The sequence below is a fragment of the Erpetoichthys calabaricus genome, chromosome 3 (assembly GCF_900747795.2).
Source record: "Erpetoichthys calabaricus chromosome 3, fErpCal1.3, whole genome shotgun sequence".
Lineage (NCBI taxonomy): Eukaryota > Metazoa > Chordata > Cladistia > Polypteriformes > Polypteridae > Erpetoichthys > Erpetoichthys calabaricus.
In genome coordinates, this window is record NC_041396.2 from 14,912,282 (window position 1) to 14,932,651 (window position 20,370).

A 20,370-nucleotide genomic window follows, 5' to 3' on the forward strand; every position below is an offset into this window, starting at 1 on the left:
TCAAACTGACTTTCTGGCATAACCCCCCCTTTACCCAAAAACCAACCGGTGTTTTTGTGCTATTTGAAGCTTCACTGTTTAACAGAACCTTCAAAAAATAAATCTTTTACAATATTTTCTAAAACATTCTACGTGGCTCTTTTGTTTCTAGCCAGGGGTTTGATTGGATTTCCCCCTCTAATGGGCAGTTTTAGAACTGTTTGGCACTTGCATGTTTTTGAGACATCAAGTTCATAACAGAACATGTGTATAAGCAGAAGTCTTCGAGCATCTACTATATGTTTCATAAGTGTGGCAACAGTTGTTCCATACTTTGGCATGGTGCCCACTAAGGATGGTACCGTAGCATTATCTTCTCCATTTTGCTTAGGGCTGGAGATCATGTGGCAGCATCAGGGTCAAGGCAGGAGTCGACTCCAGATGGGATGCCAGTCATACACTGGGTCAGTTTGGTATCGTCATTCACACACAGAAACACACATCTCTTTGGTTTATGGGTGGAAAACTGGTCTTTTCAAGCACACATTGAACCAGCTGCCAGATTTCAACCCAGGACGCAGGATCTGTGAGGCAGCATTAACCATAAGTCAATCGTTTTTGGAAATAAAACCTTTATTAATGACATGTTCAGAAACTAACATCATAATATGGTAACAAGTGCCACGTACACCAGTATAACGTAGATCACAACAGGCACCGCCACATTTAGCGTGGGACTCAACTCATGACACATCTGCACCCGTGTTATTGGACCCAAAGGGACCAAACCGCTGTCTTCTCGACCCAACAGCAATAGACAGGTGGGTTAATCCTTTGCTTGTCTTCCATATTATTTGTCAGAACTTGATGCAAAGTCACAATGTTAGTATGGGGAGAAGAGCTGGCAGAACAAAAATTAACAAAAAAAATTGAAAATTACAAATCTTGTGCAGCGCCGACTACGCCATATTGAGAGGAAGGCCTCTTCTACTTTATTACTGATTTAATTCAAGTTCTTCTATTGAGTAGAACAAAAAAAAGACAAGTGAGCAAAGCCACAATTAGGAATCACTGCTGTCCAACGGTGGGAACGATTGAGAGTTACGTTAGGGGTCTTTTAAAAAGATATGATAGCCCCATCCACCTCCCCACTACCCCAAGAATGAGTAAGCTACATCTCAACCGCAGGAAAGCTGGAAATCAGTTTCCATGACCTATAAAGTAATTTCACTCCAAGTCTTCTGATTTATCTGTCCATCCGTGTCCTGCTTCTTCCTGCTAAAAGTGATCGGGAAACCCATCAGGATAAAACCAAAGCCTCCCCGAGTGCTGTAATGCCAGCAAACTAACAAGAGAATTAAAAGGCAAACCTGGAATGAGACGTGAAACAGAAAATCAAGAAATTGATCAGGAGATCGAGGAGAACCTGAACAATGAAGTCAAAGGGGCAGACGAAAATCGAGGTCAGAAGAACAAAGTGAAAGTCAGGAACCTAACAAATCAAAATTCAAAAACCCGGAATCCTCAGAGAAGGTTTCTTATCCACAGCTCAGGTGAAGACACGGTGACATGCATGACCTTTAATCTCATCATTCAAATTATCTGTACGTTATGACCATGGGAGACAGCCAGGCCCCAACAATGGAAAAAGCTGTCCTGGCGATGGAAACAAAATCACAGCGCTCCCAAAAACACAAAAGATGGCCGCCAGAATGGAATTAAATAGAGAAAAGCCCAGAGTGTAAGGAATTGTGTAGCTACTGTGTTGCAGGAGGCGTTTTCGAGCCTGGTGACCAGCACCAGCAGGCCTACTGTGGCTGCAGGCCCATCTGGTTCTGTGGTGACGAGAGTAGGCTTTGGCTCCACCCACAGCTCCTCCCCTTACCCCTCCCCAGCCTCTCTCTTAAGCGGCATTTTTTTTTCTCCAACCTTAGCTCCTCCCTTTTGCCTACTTGTTGCTCCTCCTCCTCCTCGCAGTGTCACTTGGTATGCAACGTTAATTATGCTTTTTTAACATGAGGGAAGAGTTAGGGTTAGGGTTAGGGTTAGAATTGAACATCTCATGTTCAGTGCTCCCAAGTTCTGGATTTTAGGTTGTTATTGTTTTGCCTTTTATGAACATTTGCTTACTCATGGACTTTGTCTTTGTTTTGAGCATATGATACTTTTGGCTGATTTTTCACACCTACCTTCTTGCCATTGCTTGGAAAACAAGCTCCCTAAAGGAGATTCCACAGCTGAAACTGCTGTCTCCTTCCTCGGCCGCCCTCCTTCTATGTGGTTTATGCACCCTCATCTGTCTCATACATGGCCTGTCTGCACATTCACACCACTGGTTCCACCCAGGGCTGAAGCCAGAAATTGCAAAGTGGGGCTGGTGGTGGTGGTGGTCAGGGTTGGGTCTGAGGTGGTCTCCCCTTGAAGATTAGAATGGCTCCATTCATTGATGACAGATTGAATGTCCAGTGGTGGTCATATAAAGTGAGCGGCTCAATTAACTGATGACTGATCAAAGGTTTGGGGTGAGGGAGTCTCCTTTGGATTTACATAGATCACACGGATGCATTTTAGGGAAGGGGCTGGCATCTGATTGGGTGATCTAGGTCTACCTGTAGCCTCACCCCTGTGTGGTTCTACATCGTGCTGCAAATTTGGTGTCTGAGATAACACCATCTGCACTCGTTTTCCCCAATTTCATAAGCCAGGATCCTTCCAGAGGCTCACTGGCCACCACAAACCCAAGCCGTTGAATTTTAGGAGTGGAAATTTGACTTATCCTTTGTTCAGAACAAACTTTACCAAGCATTTTCACACTGGAAGAAAAATGGTTGCAGATCATTTGAAAATGACTGGTGTGGAATGGTGCAAACTATTATCCCTTAAAATATCGAAACATTGTCGTTAGACCCGAGGCTTGGCTGTTGGTCTATTGCGTAATGCCGCCTATCACTGCATGTTGTAGTTGGATGTTTGAAACGCCATCACTTGCTACAGATTTGTTCAGTGAAGTCAAGGATGTATCGTAGTTCACTGTGGTTAAATATCTGAGCTACTTCAAGGGGTGACACCAAAAATTCCTAAAATTGGTTGGTAGCACGGGAGTCGGGTGTAGTTATCAAATATGCTGCCTGGAATCGTATGCCTACAGTCTGTTTTTCAACTGGTGTGCCGTGGAAATAATAGTGTGGCACACCTGGGTCTGAATTTCAGAGGAACAAGCTCTGCGGGTGGTCAAGACCCGTGTGTGGAGGACAGAACTAAGTGAAATAGCTGGCCTAAAAGCAGCGCTGATCTCTACGTTGCAGATACGGCACTTAGAGCACTTTGGACACGTCTCCTGGCTACTGGAGTTCATCTGTCTGTGTGGGTGTAGTCACCAGTGAGTTTCACCGGGCCAATGGATAGTGGCCATGGGGCGGGCAGTGGGACAAAGTAGCTGGGAGATGCCACCCAAGTGCTCACTAAGTGCCATGTTTGTGAATGCCAATCTCGGAGGGATGCATTTTGACCGGCTTCTATGGTAGTCTCACCCCTATTATTATTATTATTATAGATGAGCACATGTATTAGACACAATGTGTTTGTGCTTAGTGGGACAGTGGTGTGCTTTGGGATGTTTCTGGTTACAAAAAGAGTGCCACCACAGAAAAAAGTTGATCACGTGTGGACTTTGTTTATTCCACAATTCACCAAGCCACCATGGCAGATTTCCATGAGACAATGATGATTGTGTTTTTTCGACACAAACGGTTCGGAGAAGTGGTGCACCCAAAACTGCATTTTGCACCTACACACACACTAGGTTGTCAGTCAAAGAGTTTTAGACTAAAAACAACATGGTTGCTGCTTCACACCTTCCATATTCTCCCGAACTCACTCCCTGTGACTGCATTTTTTTTTGTATTTCCAACATTAAATCTGAGATTGAGGGGAAGAAAAACTTGCTACCATGGAAGACATTTAAGGAAAAAACAAACAAACAGGAGATTCCAGTAAATTGCAGGAAATGTTAACAGGAATGGGCATCTCAAGGAGTGGGGGGAGGAGGGGGGGGGGGTTTGTCACTATAATGTTTTTATAAGCAAGTGTATGATGTTGTATCATCCAATGCCGATTTTTGGATCCCCCTTGTATTTCTACCTGCCAGAATTATAGTCCAGTGTAAGAGGAAACAGAGGCCTTTCCTGATTTTTAAATGCAGGTCACTTGAAACTCTTGTTAGAATGATGCATGATGTTCTCTCTGCCAATGACAATTTTTGAAATTTCAGGGTCCCTCCTCCCTTGTATTTCTACTTGCTAGTTTTATAGTCTAGTGTAAAAGGAAGCATAGGCCCTTCCTGATTTTTAAGCGCTGGTCACTTTTTATAGGCTGGTGTATTCTGTTATATCTGTCAATGATGATTTTTGTGTGTCTCTTGTATTTTTCTCTTGTCAGTTTTATAGTCTAGTGTAAGAGGTGGCATAGGCCTTTGCTGATTTATAAATGCAGGTAGCTTTAAATTTTTTAAAGTTCTATTGGTCAATGCCAATTTTTGCGATGTATTTAAATATTTGGAATACAATTATTTGCCATATTTTTTAGACTTTTACGCAAACTTTAACCACAATCCCCTTCCCCAATATGTTTAGCATTTATCCTTTGTTAATTCATTTTTCAAACTCGTCTATAATGTGCTTTCTTACAGCTGTTTGCATGAAGTTGATTGATGTGCTTCCTCTTCCACATTCACTTGTAATATACAACAGTTTACAAAGTTTTTTGAGCTACTAGATTGAGAAGCTGGCAAATACAAATGGCGGGTACCAGCTCTTGTGGCACTGCTTTGTGGTAGGCTGGATTTTGCTACACCTTATAACATTCATTTTTTAAGAAAGTTTTTTGTTTTCTTGTGAGCAAAGATTGGGATGATTTTGTGGCAGCTCCATGCTACTTGCTGACACAATGGCTGATTTATCACTGCAATAACCAGAACCATCTATATATTTCACAGTCACGGAAAATGTTCATCTGCCCCAAAGTCATGGAACCAGCGCAAAAAAAATTCCAAGTTGAAAATGTCACCAACCTCTCGGAAAATGCGTATAGTGGAGATTTGATAAGGAACTGGAACATTGACCACTGTGTCACACCAAAGGTCCAGCAGCACCAGGCCACCTCAAGACAGCGATGTGAACTTCTAGTCTTCAAGTCAGGACTGTGTAAATCCGAGGCACATGTTAATGATTTGTCAATGCGATGGGAGTGTCCATGTGTGGACCACCCTGAAGATCTGCACATCCACTTTAGGACCAAGAGGACATTCTAGAGACTTTCTGGAGGTCCTTGAGCTGTAGGTGATGCTTGTAAGTGTAGCTACCCACCATGTTCTTCTACTGGACAAAGCCATGGGATGGCAAAGTTTTACTGGTCTGTTACTCCATGGTCCTACTGCCCAAGTCCACGGGTTCTATCTTCTAGTTCAGACATTATTGGCAATACACAGAAAGGCTTTGGCAGCTACAACATTAAAAGGTCGAAGGGTCATGGAGGGACTGCATACGAACACGTGGCCCATACAGCTCAGTATTGACAGGCTAAGCCCCATCAAGTCACATCTGCTAATTGTGCTTTGGATATTAAAAAGATGACAGAAAGAAGAAGAAAAAGATGTGCCAATGGTCAGCAGATCTCCTCTTGCCGGAGCCAAACAAAGTCAAGCCGAGCTTCTTCTAGAAACCCAATATGTCCTCAGATGACCAAGTAGAAAGATTTAGTGGATGAATGAAAGAAAGAAAAAGTGACCCCTGGGTTGGACTGTCCTGTTCACAGAGTTCTAGGCAGAGGGGCTCAAGGAGTTGATCCTGTCCAGTGGTTCATCTGGTGGGTCATGATCGCTTAAAGCCTTTGGAAATGAGGACAGCTGTACAATAACATCACTCGGGTTTGGATGGGTGCCAGGATGTGATTGGGCAAACATGCATTCGATTCTGGAGGCTGATGCCGGCCGTGAAGGAGGTAAGCGGGCAGCGTCATCTCAATGTTTTTGTGCTTTATTGTATCAAGTCATTAGATCTAATCTGATAAACCGAAGCTGTGCCCACATTTGGGATCTGCCATGGCAAAGTGGGGCCTAGGTACGGCTCGGCTCACTAAGTGACGAGATGAAGCAGACAGGCGAGCTAGCAGAGTGAGAAGCGGCGGGAGTTGATGTTCATTTTAGTGACACCTATAAGCTTGAGAGGAGCCGACAGGCTGAAGCCGGGGGTGACTGGGAAGTCGCAAAGTAGATCCGACAGCTCGTCGCGCTCCTCCAGCTCATAGGTGGCGTCGTTGAGCATCTTACGGTGCAAATGGCAGGTTTGCTCAATCTTGAGTTTGTTGATATCACTGCGAAGCCTCATGAGCTGTCTGGCCAGCTGCTGGTCCTGGAGGCGCATTTCAGTCTGGAAAAGAAAAGACAGGAAGGCCTGTTATGGTGGTGGGCACAAGAGCAATGACCATGTTCAGCAAGTGTTGGGTGGTCAGCATTCAACTCTGCATAGTAAGGAACAAAGTTATTCTAAATTCTCAAACTAACTTAAGTCAATTCGGGGGTCTGGGGGCCTGGAGCTGCAAACAATACCAGCAGCATCAGATGCAAGACAGGAACCAGCCCTGGATGGGGCACTAGACCACCACAGGGCCAGGGAGGAATACTTAGGCACAACAACCCATTGACTATACTACCGACTAGGGAATCCCAGACATTTTTCATTCCCCCATTCCCGGGATTGAAACTGCTGTAATTCCCAGGAAAACAGGAACTGCCAAGCTCGCATATATAGCGTGTAAAAATCGATCAAGAAATAACAGTTATAGTTGAAAATAATTAAGGTGGCGCCCATTTGTCTTTATTATATAGTGCCTTTTGTACCTATCTATCAATTAGTATGTTATATAGTGCCTCTAATATCTGTCTATCTGTTAGATAGATAAATAGATAGGAAAGGCACTATATGATAGATAGAGCTTCTCATATCTATCTATCTATCTGTTATAAAGTGCATTTCACATCTATCTATCCATCTATCTATCCATCTATCATATAGTGCCTTTCACATCTATTTATCTATCTATCAAATTAATATAACTAATAGTATGTCGGGCGGCATGGTGGCGCAGTGGGTAGTGCTGCTGCCTCGCAGTTGGGACACCTGGGGACCTGCGTTCGATTCCCGGGTCCTCCCTGTGTGGAGTTTGCATGTTCTCCCCGTGTCTGCGTGGGTTTCCTCCGGGCGCTCCGGTTTCCTCCCACAGTCCAAAGACATGCAGGTTAGGTGGATTGGCGATTCTAAATTGGCCCTAGTGTGTGCTTGGTGTGTGGGTGTGTTTGTGTGTGTCCTACGGTGGGTTGGCACCCTGCCCGGGATTGGTTCCTGCCTTGTGCCCTGTGTTGGCTGGGATTGGCTCCAGTAGACCCCCGTGACCCTGTGTTCGGATTCAGCGGGTTGGAAAATGGATGGATGGATGGATAATAGTATGTCATATACGGACTTCAAGGGAATTGTTTCTCCTTTGATACAGCAGCCTGTAAAATATTGGTTTTATATGTTACCTGTTATATATTAGTCTGATTTATTGCTATTTGATCAATAAAGATCATTTTAAAATAAAAATATCTAGCATATAGTGCCTTTCACATCTATCTATCTTTCACACCCATTTATCATCATTATATAGTGCCTTTCATATTTATCTATGTCTATTTGTCTATATTATATTAGGCCTTTTGTACCTACTATATCTATGTCTTTATTTTATACACTGACGTTCGTTTCTACCTTCCTGTCCACTAATTCTGCAATATTCTTCATTTGCTAATCAATCCAGCTATCTTTTCATCTCTTTTCTTTTATATAGTGCCTTTTATATCCTAACACTATCTTTAATAATAATGGGAGACTGTGTGGTGCCATTGCCTGCTGATACTGGTTCCCAATGGCTTTGAGAATGTTAAATTCTAATAATAATCAACTTTCCAGTCCCCATTGTATAATCGGGCAGAAGGCAGGAGCCAGCCTGGGGGATGTGATGCCGGATTTCGTTCCCGCCTTTTATTTGGTGCTGCTGAGATCGGCTCTGACCTCTGCCAACAGTTGAATTGATTTGAATGGATCCGTGGACACGGTGGCACAATGATCACAGTTCCAGATCCCTGGGCACTGCCACAACGCGGTTCCCTCTTGTGGTTTTCCTCCACCATCTTAAGGACATGCAGGTTGGTCAGACTGCCACCTCTGCATTGTCCTGGTGTGTGTGTGTGTGACAGTGCCCCATAATGGACAGCTGTGTCACTTGTGTCTTCTGGTGTCGGTTTCTGCCTTCAGGCACCTCTAAGACAACCCTGAACTGCACAAGTGGATTACAAGATGGATGCAAACCCAAATGGGAGAGCGGTCTACTGCCAGGCGCTCTCACCCAAAGTGGTCTGCTGATGTAAGCTGCACATCTTTGGGGTGCCGGAGGACCCCGAGGTACCCACATGAAGCTAAGGAGAACGTGGCAACTCCTTGCAGTCATTGCCCACACCAAGACTTGAAACAAAAGCCATTCGACTTTTCTGCTGACCACCGTGCCACTTTGTCAGGGTAGAGGGAGACATGCAAGACATTTTTTTTTTCAATTTACCAGCTCTTTTCTAAGCCAAGCCAGGGCCTCGTCTATGTTGCTGAACCCTTTAAGTTTTCCACCACCATTGGCCTGGCTGTCCACTCTGACAGAACATCTTTTAGAAGGAATCAAGGTGTCCAAGGAGCCCTCGCTGGCTCTCCGACCTTCCTGGGGTCTTGGGTCCCCCCCTTGCCGCTTTGCATCTTTGGAATTGTGAGATTCGAGTTGAGCTTTCCACTCCAAATAGGAGGGCCTCCTCGTCTCCAGCCTCAGTTTCTCCGTCAGAGCCTTCAGACTGCGGAGATGATCATCCTGGGGGAGCCCTGGGCTTTCCTGACCTCGGTCTCCTGCTTCTCCCACTGTGATTTTGGGGGTGGATGTCGTACAAGACATGGTGCCCTGGGTGGCAATCCCCACAGTTTGGTTGAGCAGCTTCTCCGTGTTCAGGCTACTGCCAAACGCCGCTCCATTCTTTTTGCATTGGAGATATTCCTGTCAGGAAATCAATTTAGGGAGCAAAGTCTACGGAAAGCAATTGGACAGCAAATGGCAAACGTGAAAGAGTTGGTGGGCAAATCGGCACACACAACGCAGGAGAACTGGAACTACAGGCCTCCACATCCACTTGTCACTCTGACTCGATCTTCTCCCTGGAATTTATTTCCAGCCTGAAGAAAAAGTTAATTTGAAGAATTCAGGCCTGTCCCAAAAAGAGCTGCACGCATATGGAAAAAAATATCCATCAGAGCTGTGGCTGGGAATCATAATGAAGATTATCTGAAAGGAAAAAAAAATGTAAGAGATGTTAGCACTTTGGGGATTTAGCACTGGAAACTGCAGCAGCGACTGGAAACGCAGGCCACTGGGCCCAGAGCTGAATTCACCAGCGGCCGTGTTTCCTTATCCTACGGCCCCCCCACATAGAAGGATGAAGAATACTGTGCCTTTTGTACCTATCTGTCTATCTATACACAGTCAGATAGATATGAGGAGCACTATCAACGTCTGTTAGATAGACAGATAGATAGAAAAGTCACTAAATAATACATACAGATAGACAGATTATCTATAATCATAGATAGATGTGCAAGACACTATATAATAGATAGATGGATGAAAGGCACTATATAATCATAGATAGATGTGCAAGGCACTATATGGTAGGTAGATAGATATAGTGGCTTTCATCCATCTATATATTATATAGTGCCTTGCACATCTATCTATTGATTATATAGTTCCATTCATCCATCTATCTATCTCTCCATCAATCTATCTTATAATGACTTTCCTATCTATCTATCTATCTATCTATCTATCTATCTATCTATCTATCTATCTATCTATCTATCTATCTAATATAGTGCCTTTCCTATCTATCTATCTAAAATATATTGCCTTTCACATCTATCTATCTATAATATAGTGCCTTTCCTATCTGTCTATCTATCTAACATATATTGCCTTTCACATCTATCTATCTATCTATCTATCTATCTATCTATCTATCTATCTATCTATCTATCTATCTATCTATCTATCTATCTATAATATAGTGCCTTTCCTATCTGTCTATCTATCTAACATATATTGCCTTTCACATCTATCTATCTATCTATCTATCTATCTATCTATCTATCTATCTATCTATCTATCTATCTATCTATCTATAATATAGTGCCTTTCCTATCTGTCTATCTATCTAACATATATTGCCTTTCACATCTATCTATCTATCTATCTATCTATCTATCTATCTATCTATCTATCTATCTATCTATCTATCATATATTGCCATTCACATCTATCTATCTATAATATAGTGCCTTTCCTATCATATAATGCCTTGCACATCTATCTACTTATTATATAGTGCCTTTCATCCATATATCTATCTATTATGTAGTGCCTTGCACATCCATCTTTCTATCTATCTTATTGTGACTTTCCTATCTGTTGATTATATAGTGCCTTCATCCATTTATTTTATAGTGACTTTCCTATCTATTATATAGTGCCTTGCTCATTTATCTATCGATTATATAGTGTCTTTCATCCATCTATCTGTCTATTTCTCTATCTATCTTACAGTGACTTTCTTATCTATGTACACGGTGGTGTGAGACAGGAGGGCAGGCAGACTGGTGTAAAGTTAGGCCTGGGCAGAACCAGAGCCTTCATTTGGATGTGCTGGACAAGAAGTGGGCCATTTTGAAAGTTTATCTGCACTGGTGACTTCAATGATCAAGCCAGTGGAAAAGAAATATTTCTGTCTGAGGATGTGACATGCCTTAATAATGGAAGGAGCCATTGGGGTAGAAACAGTGGAGTCAGAAGGTATTCAGACCCCTTTACTAAATGAGTGGAATTGCCCAACTATGGGGTGTTTCTCAGAGCTTTAACAGTGGAAGGGGATTCTGCCTCTGAATCACTTGTTGTTAGATAATTGCACCCGTGATCGTTTTTTACTCTCATTCGGTTTGTGTTTTGATCTTTCCATTTTGGTGCTCGTTGCAATATTTATTAAACAGATGTTCATAAAAACTCAGTGAGCTAAAAGAATGTCATAAATAGTTAAAATCAATTCCAAATCCTTTGAAGAGTAAAAAAAAAAAAAAAAAAAACAAGTGTACCCTCTGCCCCCTATGTGGTGCCCGCCCCACATGATTCTCCAACGCCAATGCAAGTGATGTCTTGTTTGCCTCGTCACTCCTTCCGCGTGTCTTCAGTGGGCACACTGTGTCAGAGGGGGACACTTTTACATTTTTTTGTGCACTGGGTGGTTCCATTAGGCACCCACTGTTGGGACTGGGGGGTGAGAAGTTAAAAGGCTGTCTGTACTTATTAATGGTATTTGCTGTCTTGCAAGGGAGTCACTGCTTTGAAGTCTGGCCTTGGAGGATGCCTGTATTTACCTGGCTTGGAAATATTGGTTCCTAATCAGCATATCTGTACTTATTAATGTTTGGTAACCATACATTTTGTTAACTTGTGTTTTTATTAATTGTTAAACCCAGGCAATTTAGATGTGTCATTGATTAAACTGTTTGTCCAGGACTGACAACAGCAGGTATTGAAGTAAATATAAACTCCTGGGCAGCAGAAGGCAGGAGGGACAGTCCACAGGAAATGCTGCCAAGACACTCGGACAGGGCACAGGGGCTCGCAGGCAGACAAGGGTACCTGGCTGGCACGACGTGAGGCACAAGGACGGCAACACTTCCAGGGAGGAAGAGACAGCTCCACAAAGAGACGCCGGATGTGGGTTCAGCGAGAGAGGGAATCTGCATGAAAGGACCCAGCAAAGCTGACAGATGAGGAATGAGGCGTGCCTAGGTCCCAGCAACACAAGGAGCCCAGAGTGGAAGAAAAAAGGGACAACGAAGAGACGCTGACAGGGAGTCAACAATTTGACACAACTTCTACCGGGGAACAGAGTGCATCCATGAAGAGTTGAACGATTAAGTGTTGGGGTAACACCGTGCCCAAACTGGACTCTGCACCACTAAAGGTTGTATCCTCCAATTCTTGTTTTTACGGACTTTTAGAGTGTGGACTGTGTGTTTTCCTTTTAAAAAAAGGAAATTAATTCCTGATATGTTTAGGTTCTGTTATGTTCGTTTATCTTTTTAATGTACCTTATATTGTCTTGTACAATAGAACTTACTGTTGCTTTTTTCTGAAATTACTGTTGTGTCTTTCATTGTGTGTTTACTCACCGCCCAATTTAAAGAAACCTGAGTGCTGTTATTGGTAAATTTCAGGAGTTCCCAGTCTCTTAATAAAACTGGGTGGCGTAGTCGGATATTTTAATGGTGTCTAAGTTAGATTACCTATAAGTGTGACCAGACACCTGTGACACACTGACCGTCGTTCATCATCTGGCATCTTCATCAGTCTCCCTATCTCCAACTCAGCACCCCTGTCGGCCATCGTCCCGAACTCGGCCACTCGGTCTACCTGCTCCTTCACAGCAACTGCCAGATAATCTGCAAGGAGCCCACTCTGCCAAGTCCAGTCTGACTCTGCCGACTCCCCTGCCTCCACCAACTCTTTGCATGTTTTATGATTTCATCTCGCCAAAGCAAACTGATAACTACTTTATCTTAACCCTAAACTGCTCTCCGAAGCTTCACCTCCTTCTTTCATGTCCCCTCTCTATTCCTGCCATAGGCAATGCAGTTGTTGAGTCGACTATGTCCTGGTGCAACTTAACATGGTGCGGCCATCCTGATGAGTCACTTTACAAGTGGACCCCCCCCCCCTGCCTATATCAGCTGCCTGTCCTTACCCACAGTGCCTCGATTCACAGGGCAGCACCACATTTCACTGCACTTACCTTCATATTAGACATGGGGAAGATGTTAAGAACATGGACAGAAATGTTACAGAATTGGAGTAAATGTTTAAGGAGACCGGGCAGATAGTTCATCAACATGCCATTCATTGAAAATGGGAAATGATAATACCGTTATACAGAGAGGGTGAGCAGGCAGATCCAAGCAACTATAGGCCAGTAAGCTTAACGTGCATCACAGGAAAAATAATGGAAAGAATTATTAAGAGGGTGGCATGGTGGCGCAGTGGGTAGTGCTGCTGCCTCATAGTTAGGAAACCCGGGTTCTCCCTGCATGGAGTTTGCATGTTCTCCCCGTGTCTGCGTGGGTTTCCTCCGAGTGCTCCAGTTTCCTCCCACAGTCCAAAGACATGCAGGTTAGGTGCATTGTCCCTAGTGTGTGCTTGGTGTGTGTGTGTGTGCCCCCTGCTGTGGGTTGGCGCCCTGCCCAGGGATTTGTTTCCTGCCTTGCACCCTTAGCTGGCTGGGATTGGTTCCAGCAGACCCCTGTGACCCTGTAGTTAGGATATAGCAGGTTGGATAATGGATGGATGGATTATTAAGAAAAAGACTGAGCAACACCTGACAGGAACTTGAGTGTTAGTGGACAGTCAGCATTGGGTCAGAAGAGGGAGGTCGAGTTTTACTAACATGCTGGAATTCTATGAGGAAGAAACAAAAAGGTACGCGCAAAGTGGCACACATGATGTGATTCATCTGGACTTTAAGAAAGCATTTGATAAGGTGCCACATGGGAGGGTGGGCATCAGACTAAAATAAGTGGCAGTTCAGGGTGATGTTTTTAGATGGGTGCAGAATTGGCTCAGACACAGGAAGCTGAGGGTGATGGTGCGAGGAACCTCATCAGAATTGGCCGATTTTAATAGTGCTGACCAGCAGGAGGCAGTGCAGGGGCCGCTGCTATTTTAAATACATATAAATGATTTAGATAGGAATATAAAGAACAAGCTGGTTAAGCTTGCAGAAGATACCCAGAAAAGTGGATTGGCAGATAAACTCTAATTCATTGAATGATCACATAGTGACTTGGATAGCAGACAGGTTTGGGTAGACTTGTCAGTAAAAGTAAAGAATTACACATAGAAAGTAAAATGAGATGTTTGAATACACAATGGAGGGTCTGAAAATCGAGAGTCCACCATATGAGAAGGATTTAGGAGTCGTAGTGGACTCTAAGCTATCGACTTCCCGACAGTGTTCAGAAGTCATTAAGAAGGCTAACAGAATGTCAGGTTATATAGCGCCTTGATGTGTGGAGCACAAGTCACAGGAGGTTCTGCTCAGTCTTTATAACACACTGGTGAGACCTCATCTGGAGTACTGGGTGCAGTTTGTGTCAACAAAAAGGACAGCACTAGAAAAGGTCCAGAGAAGAGCGACTGGGCTGATTAGAGGGGCTACAGGTGATGAGTTATGAGGAAAGATTAACAGAGCTGAGCCTTCACAGTTTTAGCAAAAGAAGATGAAAAGGAGACCTGATTCTGGACAGGTCAGGTCAGGTCAGGTTGGGGAGCATACACTGGTACAGCGCATTGCTGCACCCACTACACAACAAAACAGCTCTGGATCCCAGTTGGCAACCCCCCTCAGGTAGGCATGCGGTCCAGTCCTACCCTCCAGAAATGACCCTCTATCTGCCACAGCCAGGTGTTACATGAGCGTCCCCTTGGCCAACACTGAGGGTCCTATAAGCCGGATCACCCTCGGGGAAATGCGCCACATGGCCGTAGTGCCGTAACTGAATGCTCCCTCACAATGCAGGTCACGTGCCTCATTGGGGACTCCATGAGAACACAAAGTCAAACCAGCGGCACCCAAGGATTCTCCAAAGAGACACAGGAGTCCAGACTTCATCTCAGGTCACTGGATAGTGTCCAAACAAGGGAGCACCAGGACTGTGAAGACTTGGACCTTCATCGTTTTGCAGAGATATCAGGAGCGCCACACACCCATTTCCAGTGACCTCATGACCCCCCATGCTCGCCCAATCCGCCATGATTAAAGCGTTTAAAATTATGAAGGGAATTAGTCCAGTGGATCAAGACGGTGACTTTAAAATGAGTTCATCAAGAACACGGGGACACAGCTGGAAACTTGTTAAAGGGAAATTTCACACAAACATTAGGAAATTTTTCTTCATACAGAGAACCAGATAGATGGATGAAAGGCACTATATAATCAATAGATAGATGGATCTGCAAGGCACTACATAATACATGGAATAAGTGACCAAGTAGTGTAGTGGACAGAAGGACTTCAGGGACTTTCAAGACTCGACTTGATGTTATTTTGGAGGACTGAGGTGTGTAGGACTGGTGAGCTTTGCTGGGCTGAGTTGTCTGTCCTCATCCGGATTGTTCTGATGTTCTAACCTGGGGTCAGAGAGTGAAGTTCACAGCAGACAGCGATTACAAGACAGGCATGAAGCAGATGTGTAATGAGTGAGCAGATGTTTACCAGGTGGCCTACTATATGTGAGATCTGGAGTGGTTGGTCATTGAGCGAACGTTGAGCAGTATAGGGGGCCACCGAGTGGATTTCATAGACATGGCGCAGAGGCCCAGCAGGCTGTGATTGATCAGAGGAGGAACAGAAGGTTAGCAGAGGGCAAACAAGGAATTAGTAAACCGGAGTTGGAGGCTGAACAGACATTTGTCAGAGTTTAGAAAGAAATCAAGCAGATGAGTAGGACAGGCTTAAAGGACATGATGTGGACATCTAGTCAGCTGGGGCCAACGGTTTAGTGAACATGGAGGGGCTGGAAGACGAGGTGATGGTTTCTATCAATGCATAAAGCTGGTGTGAAGATGGGACTGGGCCCAGAGGTGTCGCTATACTGAGAGCCAACAGGGGGTCCCGCCTGAATAGACACCGCAAGGAGACAAAGACCTAATTGTTCAGCACACTGCCCATGTCACTGGGGTGGTCTCGCAGTGCTAGCATTCAGGCCGCTCACAATGGGCCACTCCTGGTGTAAAGCAGTCATTTCAAAAAGAGAGCGGAGCAAAACAAACCTCATACAGGGCCGTCACAGTGTCGGGGTCTCTGGCGCCCATCTGAATGAATCGACACGTTTCACTGCTAGTGGGAACTCCTTGTTTCTATGGTAACCGGCAACAGCCAACATGGCCGCATTTGTTATTTGAAAGGCTTTGTAAGACAGAGACCGCATGCGAGCTCACGCACGGCGAGCCTGAGGGGACGAGGGACAGGGTGACAAAGCTCGGCTTTTAATGAAATGGGGGTGTGGGGAGGGGGGGGGGGCGATCGAGCCACCCACCGCTTAGCCATCTGCAGAGGCACCAACATGGATTGACCCTTTCAATCCTGATGGGCATTCCTGTAACAAAACTGCTGAAGGTGCGGATCTCACACCCCAAAGACAAATCATTTTGGGGTCCTGGGGCTTCTGGGAACTCATCTTCAACAATCAAGGGGCAACAACTGTGAGGTCACACTAATAGTCACAAATGTCGTGTTTATTTGCTCTATGGCACTGATTTGGACTAACTGATGAGAAAGAATCAAAAGATAATTTATAAAGTGGGTACATTTTACTCAAAGTGGGGTCCGTCTCATACGGCAGTAGCAGGTGCAGTTGTGTTGTTGAGTGCAGTGCAATTCTTACATTCACATCTGACCAACATCAACAGGAAAGTTTTAAAGCAGATCACCTCATTTAATCGAATAGGACGGAGTTTTGTGTGATTTGTTTTGTCACAGCCTGTCATTTAACAGGTGGTCACCGCATTAATTACAGAAAGTCTTCAGACCCCTTCACTTTATGGTGCTGTAGATTGTGCTTTAAATGCACATACATTGGCCATTATTGTCCATCAATCTACACTCACTAACCCGTAATGACAAAGTGAAAACATTAATAACTCTACAAATATCGTATATCTTATATATAAACGTCTACACGTGGAAGTGTGTGTGTGTGTCTGTCCGGCCTGGAAGTGCGAGGCTACGGCCTGAAGCTCAAAGCAAGCGACTCTGTCACAAAAGTGAAATCGCAGACAAAAGAGAAACTCGCTTAGCCACCGATACACAAGCAAGGCGAGCACATCGGCAAAACGAGACCACCCAGGAAAGAGACCCTCACTTAATTGCTAATGCACAACCGATGTGATTGACTGATTGAAGTGTCAGAATGCATGGTTTCTAGGAGCCCAGGCTTTTTAAAGCACGGGCTTACACAGCTAGTAAATATATAGATATATATATATATATATACAGTATATCTACAGTGCATCCGGAAAGTATTCACAGCACATCACTTTTTCCACATTTTGTTATGTTACAGCCTTATTCCAAAATGGGTTAAATTCATTTTTTTCCTCAGAATTCTGCACACAACACCCCATAATGACAACGTGAAAAAAGTTTACTTGAGGTTTTTGCAAATTTATTAAAAATAAAAAAACTGAGAAATCCCATGTCCATAAGTATTCACAGCCTTTGCTCAATACTTTGTCGATGCTCCTTTGGCAGCAATTCCAGCCTCAAGTCTTGTTGAATATGATGCCACAAGCTTGGCACACCTATCCTTGGCCAGTTTGGCCCATTCCTCTTTGCAGCACCTCTCAAGCTCCATCAGGTTGGATGGGAAGCGTCGGTGCACAGCCATTTTAAGATCTCTCCAGAGATGTTCAATAGGATTCAAGTCTGGGCTCTGGCTGGGCTACTCAAGGACATTCACAGAGTTGTCCTGAAGCCACTCCTTTGATATCTTGGCTGTGTGCTTAGGGTCGTTGTCCTGCTGAAAAATGAACAGTCGCCCCAGTCTGAGGTCAAGAGCGCTCTGGAACAGGTTTTCATCCAGGATGTCTCTGTACATTGCTGCAGTCATCTTTCCCTTTATCCTGACTAGTCTCCCAGTTCCTGCCGCTGAAAAACATCCCCACAGCACGATGCTGCCACCACCATGCTTCACTGTAGGGATGGTATTGGCCTGGTGATGAGTGGTGCCTGGTTTCCTCCGAACGTGACACCTGGCATTCACACCAAAGAGTTCAATCTTTGTCTCATCAGACCAGAGAATCTTTCTCATGGTCTGAGAGTCCTTCAGGTGCCTTTTGGCAAACTCCGGGCGGGCTGCCATGTGCCTTTTACTAAGGAGTGGCTTCCATCTGGCCACTCTACCATACAGGCCTGATTGGTGGATTGCTGCAGAGATGGTTGTCCTTCTGGAAGGTTCTCCTCTCTCCACAGAGGAGCTCTGACAGAGTGACCATCGGGTTCTTGGTCACCTCCCTGACTAAGGCCCTTCTCCCCCGATCGCTCAGTTCAGATGGCCGGCCAGCTCTAGGAAGAGTCCTGGTGCTTTTGAACTTCTTCCACTTACGGATGATGGAGGCCACTGTGCTCATTGGGACCTTCAAAGCAGCAGAAATTTTTCTGTAACCTTCCCCAGATTTGTGCCTCGAGACAATCCTGTCTCTGAGGTCTACAGACAATTCCTTTGACTTCATGCTTGGTTTGTGCTCTGACATGAACTGTCAACTGTGGGACCTTATATAGACAGGTGTGTGCCTTTCCAAATCATGTCCAGTCAACTGAATTTACCACAGGTGGACTCCAATGAAGCTGCAGAAACATCTCAAGGATGATCAGGAGAAACAGGAGGCACCTGAGCTCAATTTCGGCTGTGAATACTTATGTACATGTGCTTTCTCCATTTTTTTATTTTTAATAAATTTGCAAAAAACCTCAAGTAAACTTTGTTCACGTTGTCATTATGGGGTGTTGTGTGTAGAATTCTGAGGAAAAAAATGAATCCATTTTGGAATAAGGCTGTAACATAACAAAATGTGGAAAAAGTGATGTGATTGTGAATACTTTCCGGATGCACTGTATACAGGATTCATCTACAAAGTGCACCTTTGTCTTTTGTATTTCATACAAGAGGTTGCCCAACTGGTATGCCCATGGGTGCTCAAGCCATGGGATGCTGCCAACTGACATGCTATAATGGGAAAGAAATACATTTTTTTTTTAACTCCTCTTTGCTCAAGCAGCCACTGGCGTGCTGCTGCAGCCCTCATGCTTGATCTGCAATTCGCTCGCCTCCCATCCAATCCGCCAGCGGTAGGCGCTGTTGTGAAGAGGGAGGATGAGCGCACCCCAAGGAGACGCGGCCTCTCCTCCGACACCCCTCTTAAACGTTGATACATTGGGAAACAAATAACAGTTGTGTTTTGTTCACCTCCTCTTTGCTCGATCAGCTGCTGTCTTGCTGCTGCTGCCGTGCCGCATGATCTGCATTTCGTACAGAGCTTCAAATGTTTAAAAGCCTGTACAGCACCTGAATATTCGATCTCTTTTCGCTGTTCCGTTATTTCACCAAGTAATATTTTCAGTTTGTTTGCACTAATGTGATCTTTACTCTCATTTTCTGAGATTTTCGAATTTTCCTCCTTCCATTATCTCTAACCTGCTCTGCCCGTGTATGACGGGACTTGCGTCTGAAGGTTGTAAGTATGACGTGACTTGTCTGTCTCGCGGGAAGTGAAAGTGTCTCTCTGTCTCTGTTCTAAAGATCACGTCTTGAACCCGGGAAAAAGTCTTGTTGTAAGTTTTTTTTTTTTAATAATAGAGAGATTTGAATAGCAGAAACAATTTATTCACAAAACATACTTCATATGTGCAAGATGATTTACAGGAAGGTCTCAAACTGTTTGCCATCATGTTCAACACACAAAAACCAACAAGCAACAAGTATCATTTAAAGCCCTGGACACACATTTCACAGGGAATAGATGATACCACAGTCCGTATTCTGTCCTTCAGGTCATTGATATCACAAACTTTCCTGCTATAAACGCGCTCCTTCACCATACCCCATAACCATAAATCATCCATCCATTATCCAACCTGCTATATCCTAACTACAGTGTCACGGGGGTCTGCTGGAGCCAATCCTAGCCAACACAGGGTGCAAGGCAGGAAACAAACCCCTGGCAGGGTGCCAGCCCACCACAGGCACACACCAAGCACACACCAAGGACAATTTAGGATCGCCAATGCACCTAACCTGCATGCACGGAGGACCCGGGAAGCGAACAGATGATATTAGATGGGGCAGATGATATTATTTATCTGAACTTTCAGAAAGCATTTGATAAGGTGCCACATGAGAGGGTGGGGCGGCACGGTGGCGCAGTGGGTAGCAATGCTGCCTCGCAGTTAGGAGACCTGGGTTCGCTTCCCGGGTCCTCCCTGCGTGGAGTTTGCATGTTCTTCCCGTGTCTGCATGGGTTTCCTCTGGGCGCTCCGGTTTCCTCCCACAGTCTCTAAATTGGCCCTAGTGTGTGCTTGGTGTGTTTGTGTGTGTCCTGCGGTGGATTGGCACCCTGCCCAGGATTGGTTCCTGCCTTGTGCCCTGTGTTGGCTGGGATTGG

The 20,370-nt window shown here is 44.7% G+C and overlaps 2 protein-coding genes across 3 annotated transcripts in view; one reads left to right on the top strand and one right to left on the bottom strand.

Moving 5' to 3' along the window:
* Positions 1 to 20,370, top strand: part of clic5a (chloride intracellular channel 5a) — a 1,193,419-nt gene that overhangs the window by 673,116 nt on the left and 499,933 nt on the right. The gene's annotated exons all lie outside the window — the stretch shown is intronic.
* fam167ab (family with sequence similarity 167 member Ab) overlaps positions 1,666 to 20,370 on the bottom strand; it is a 53,536-nt gene continuing 34,831 nt past the window's right edge. Inside the window, exons 2-3 of the mRNA XM_028796394.2 lie at positions 8,629 to 9,387; positions 1,666 to 6,404 (exon numbers count right to left, since the gene is read on the bottom strand). Coding sequence (XP_028652227.1) covers positions 6,141 to 6,404; positions 8,629 to 9,003 — 639 coding nt within the window. The 5' untranslated portion in view covers positions 9,004 to 9,387 and the 3' untranslated portion in view covers positions 1,666 to 6,140. The remainder of the gene's footprint in view (positions 6,405 to 8,628; positions 9,388 to 20,370) is intronic.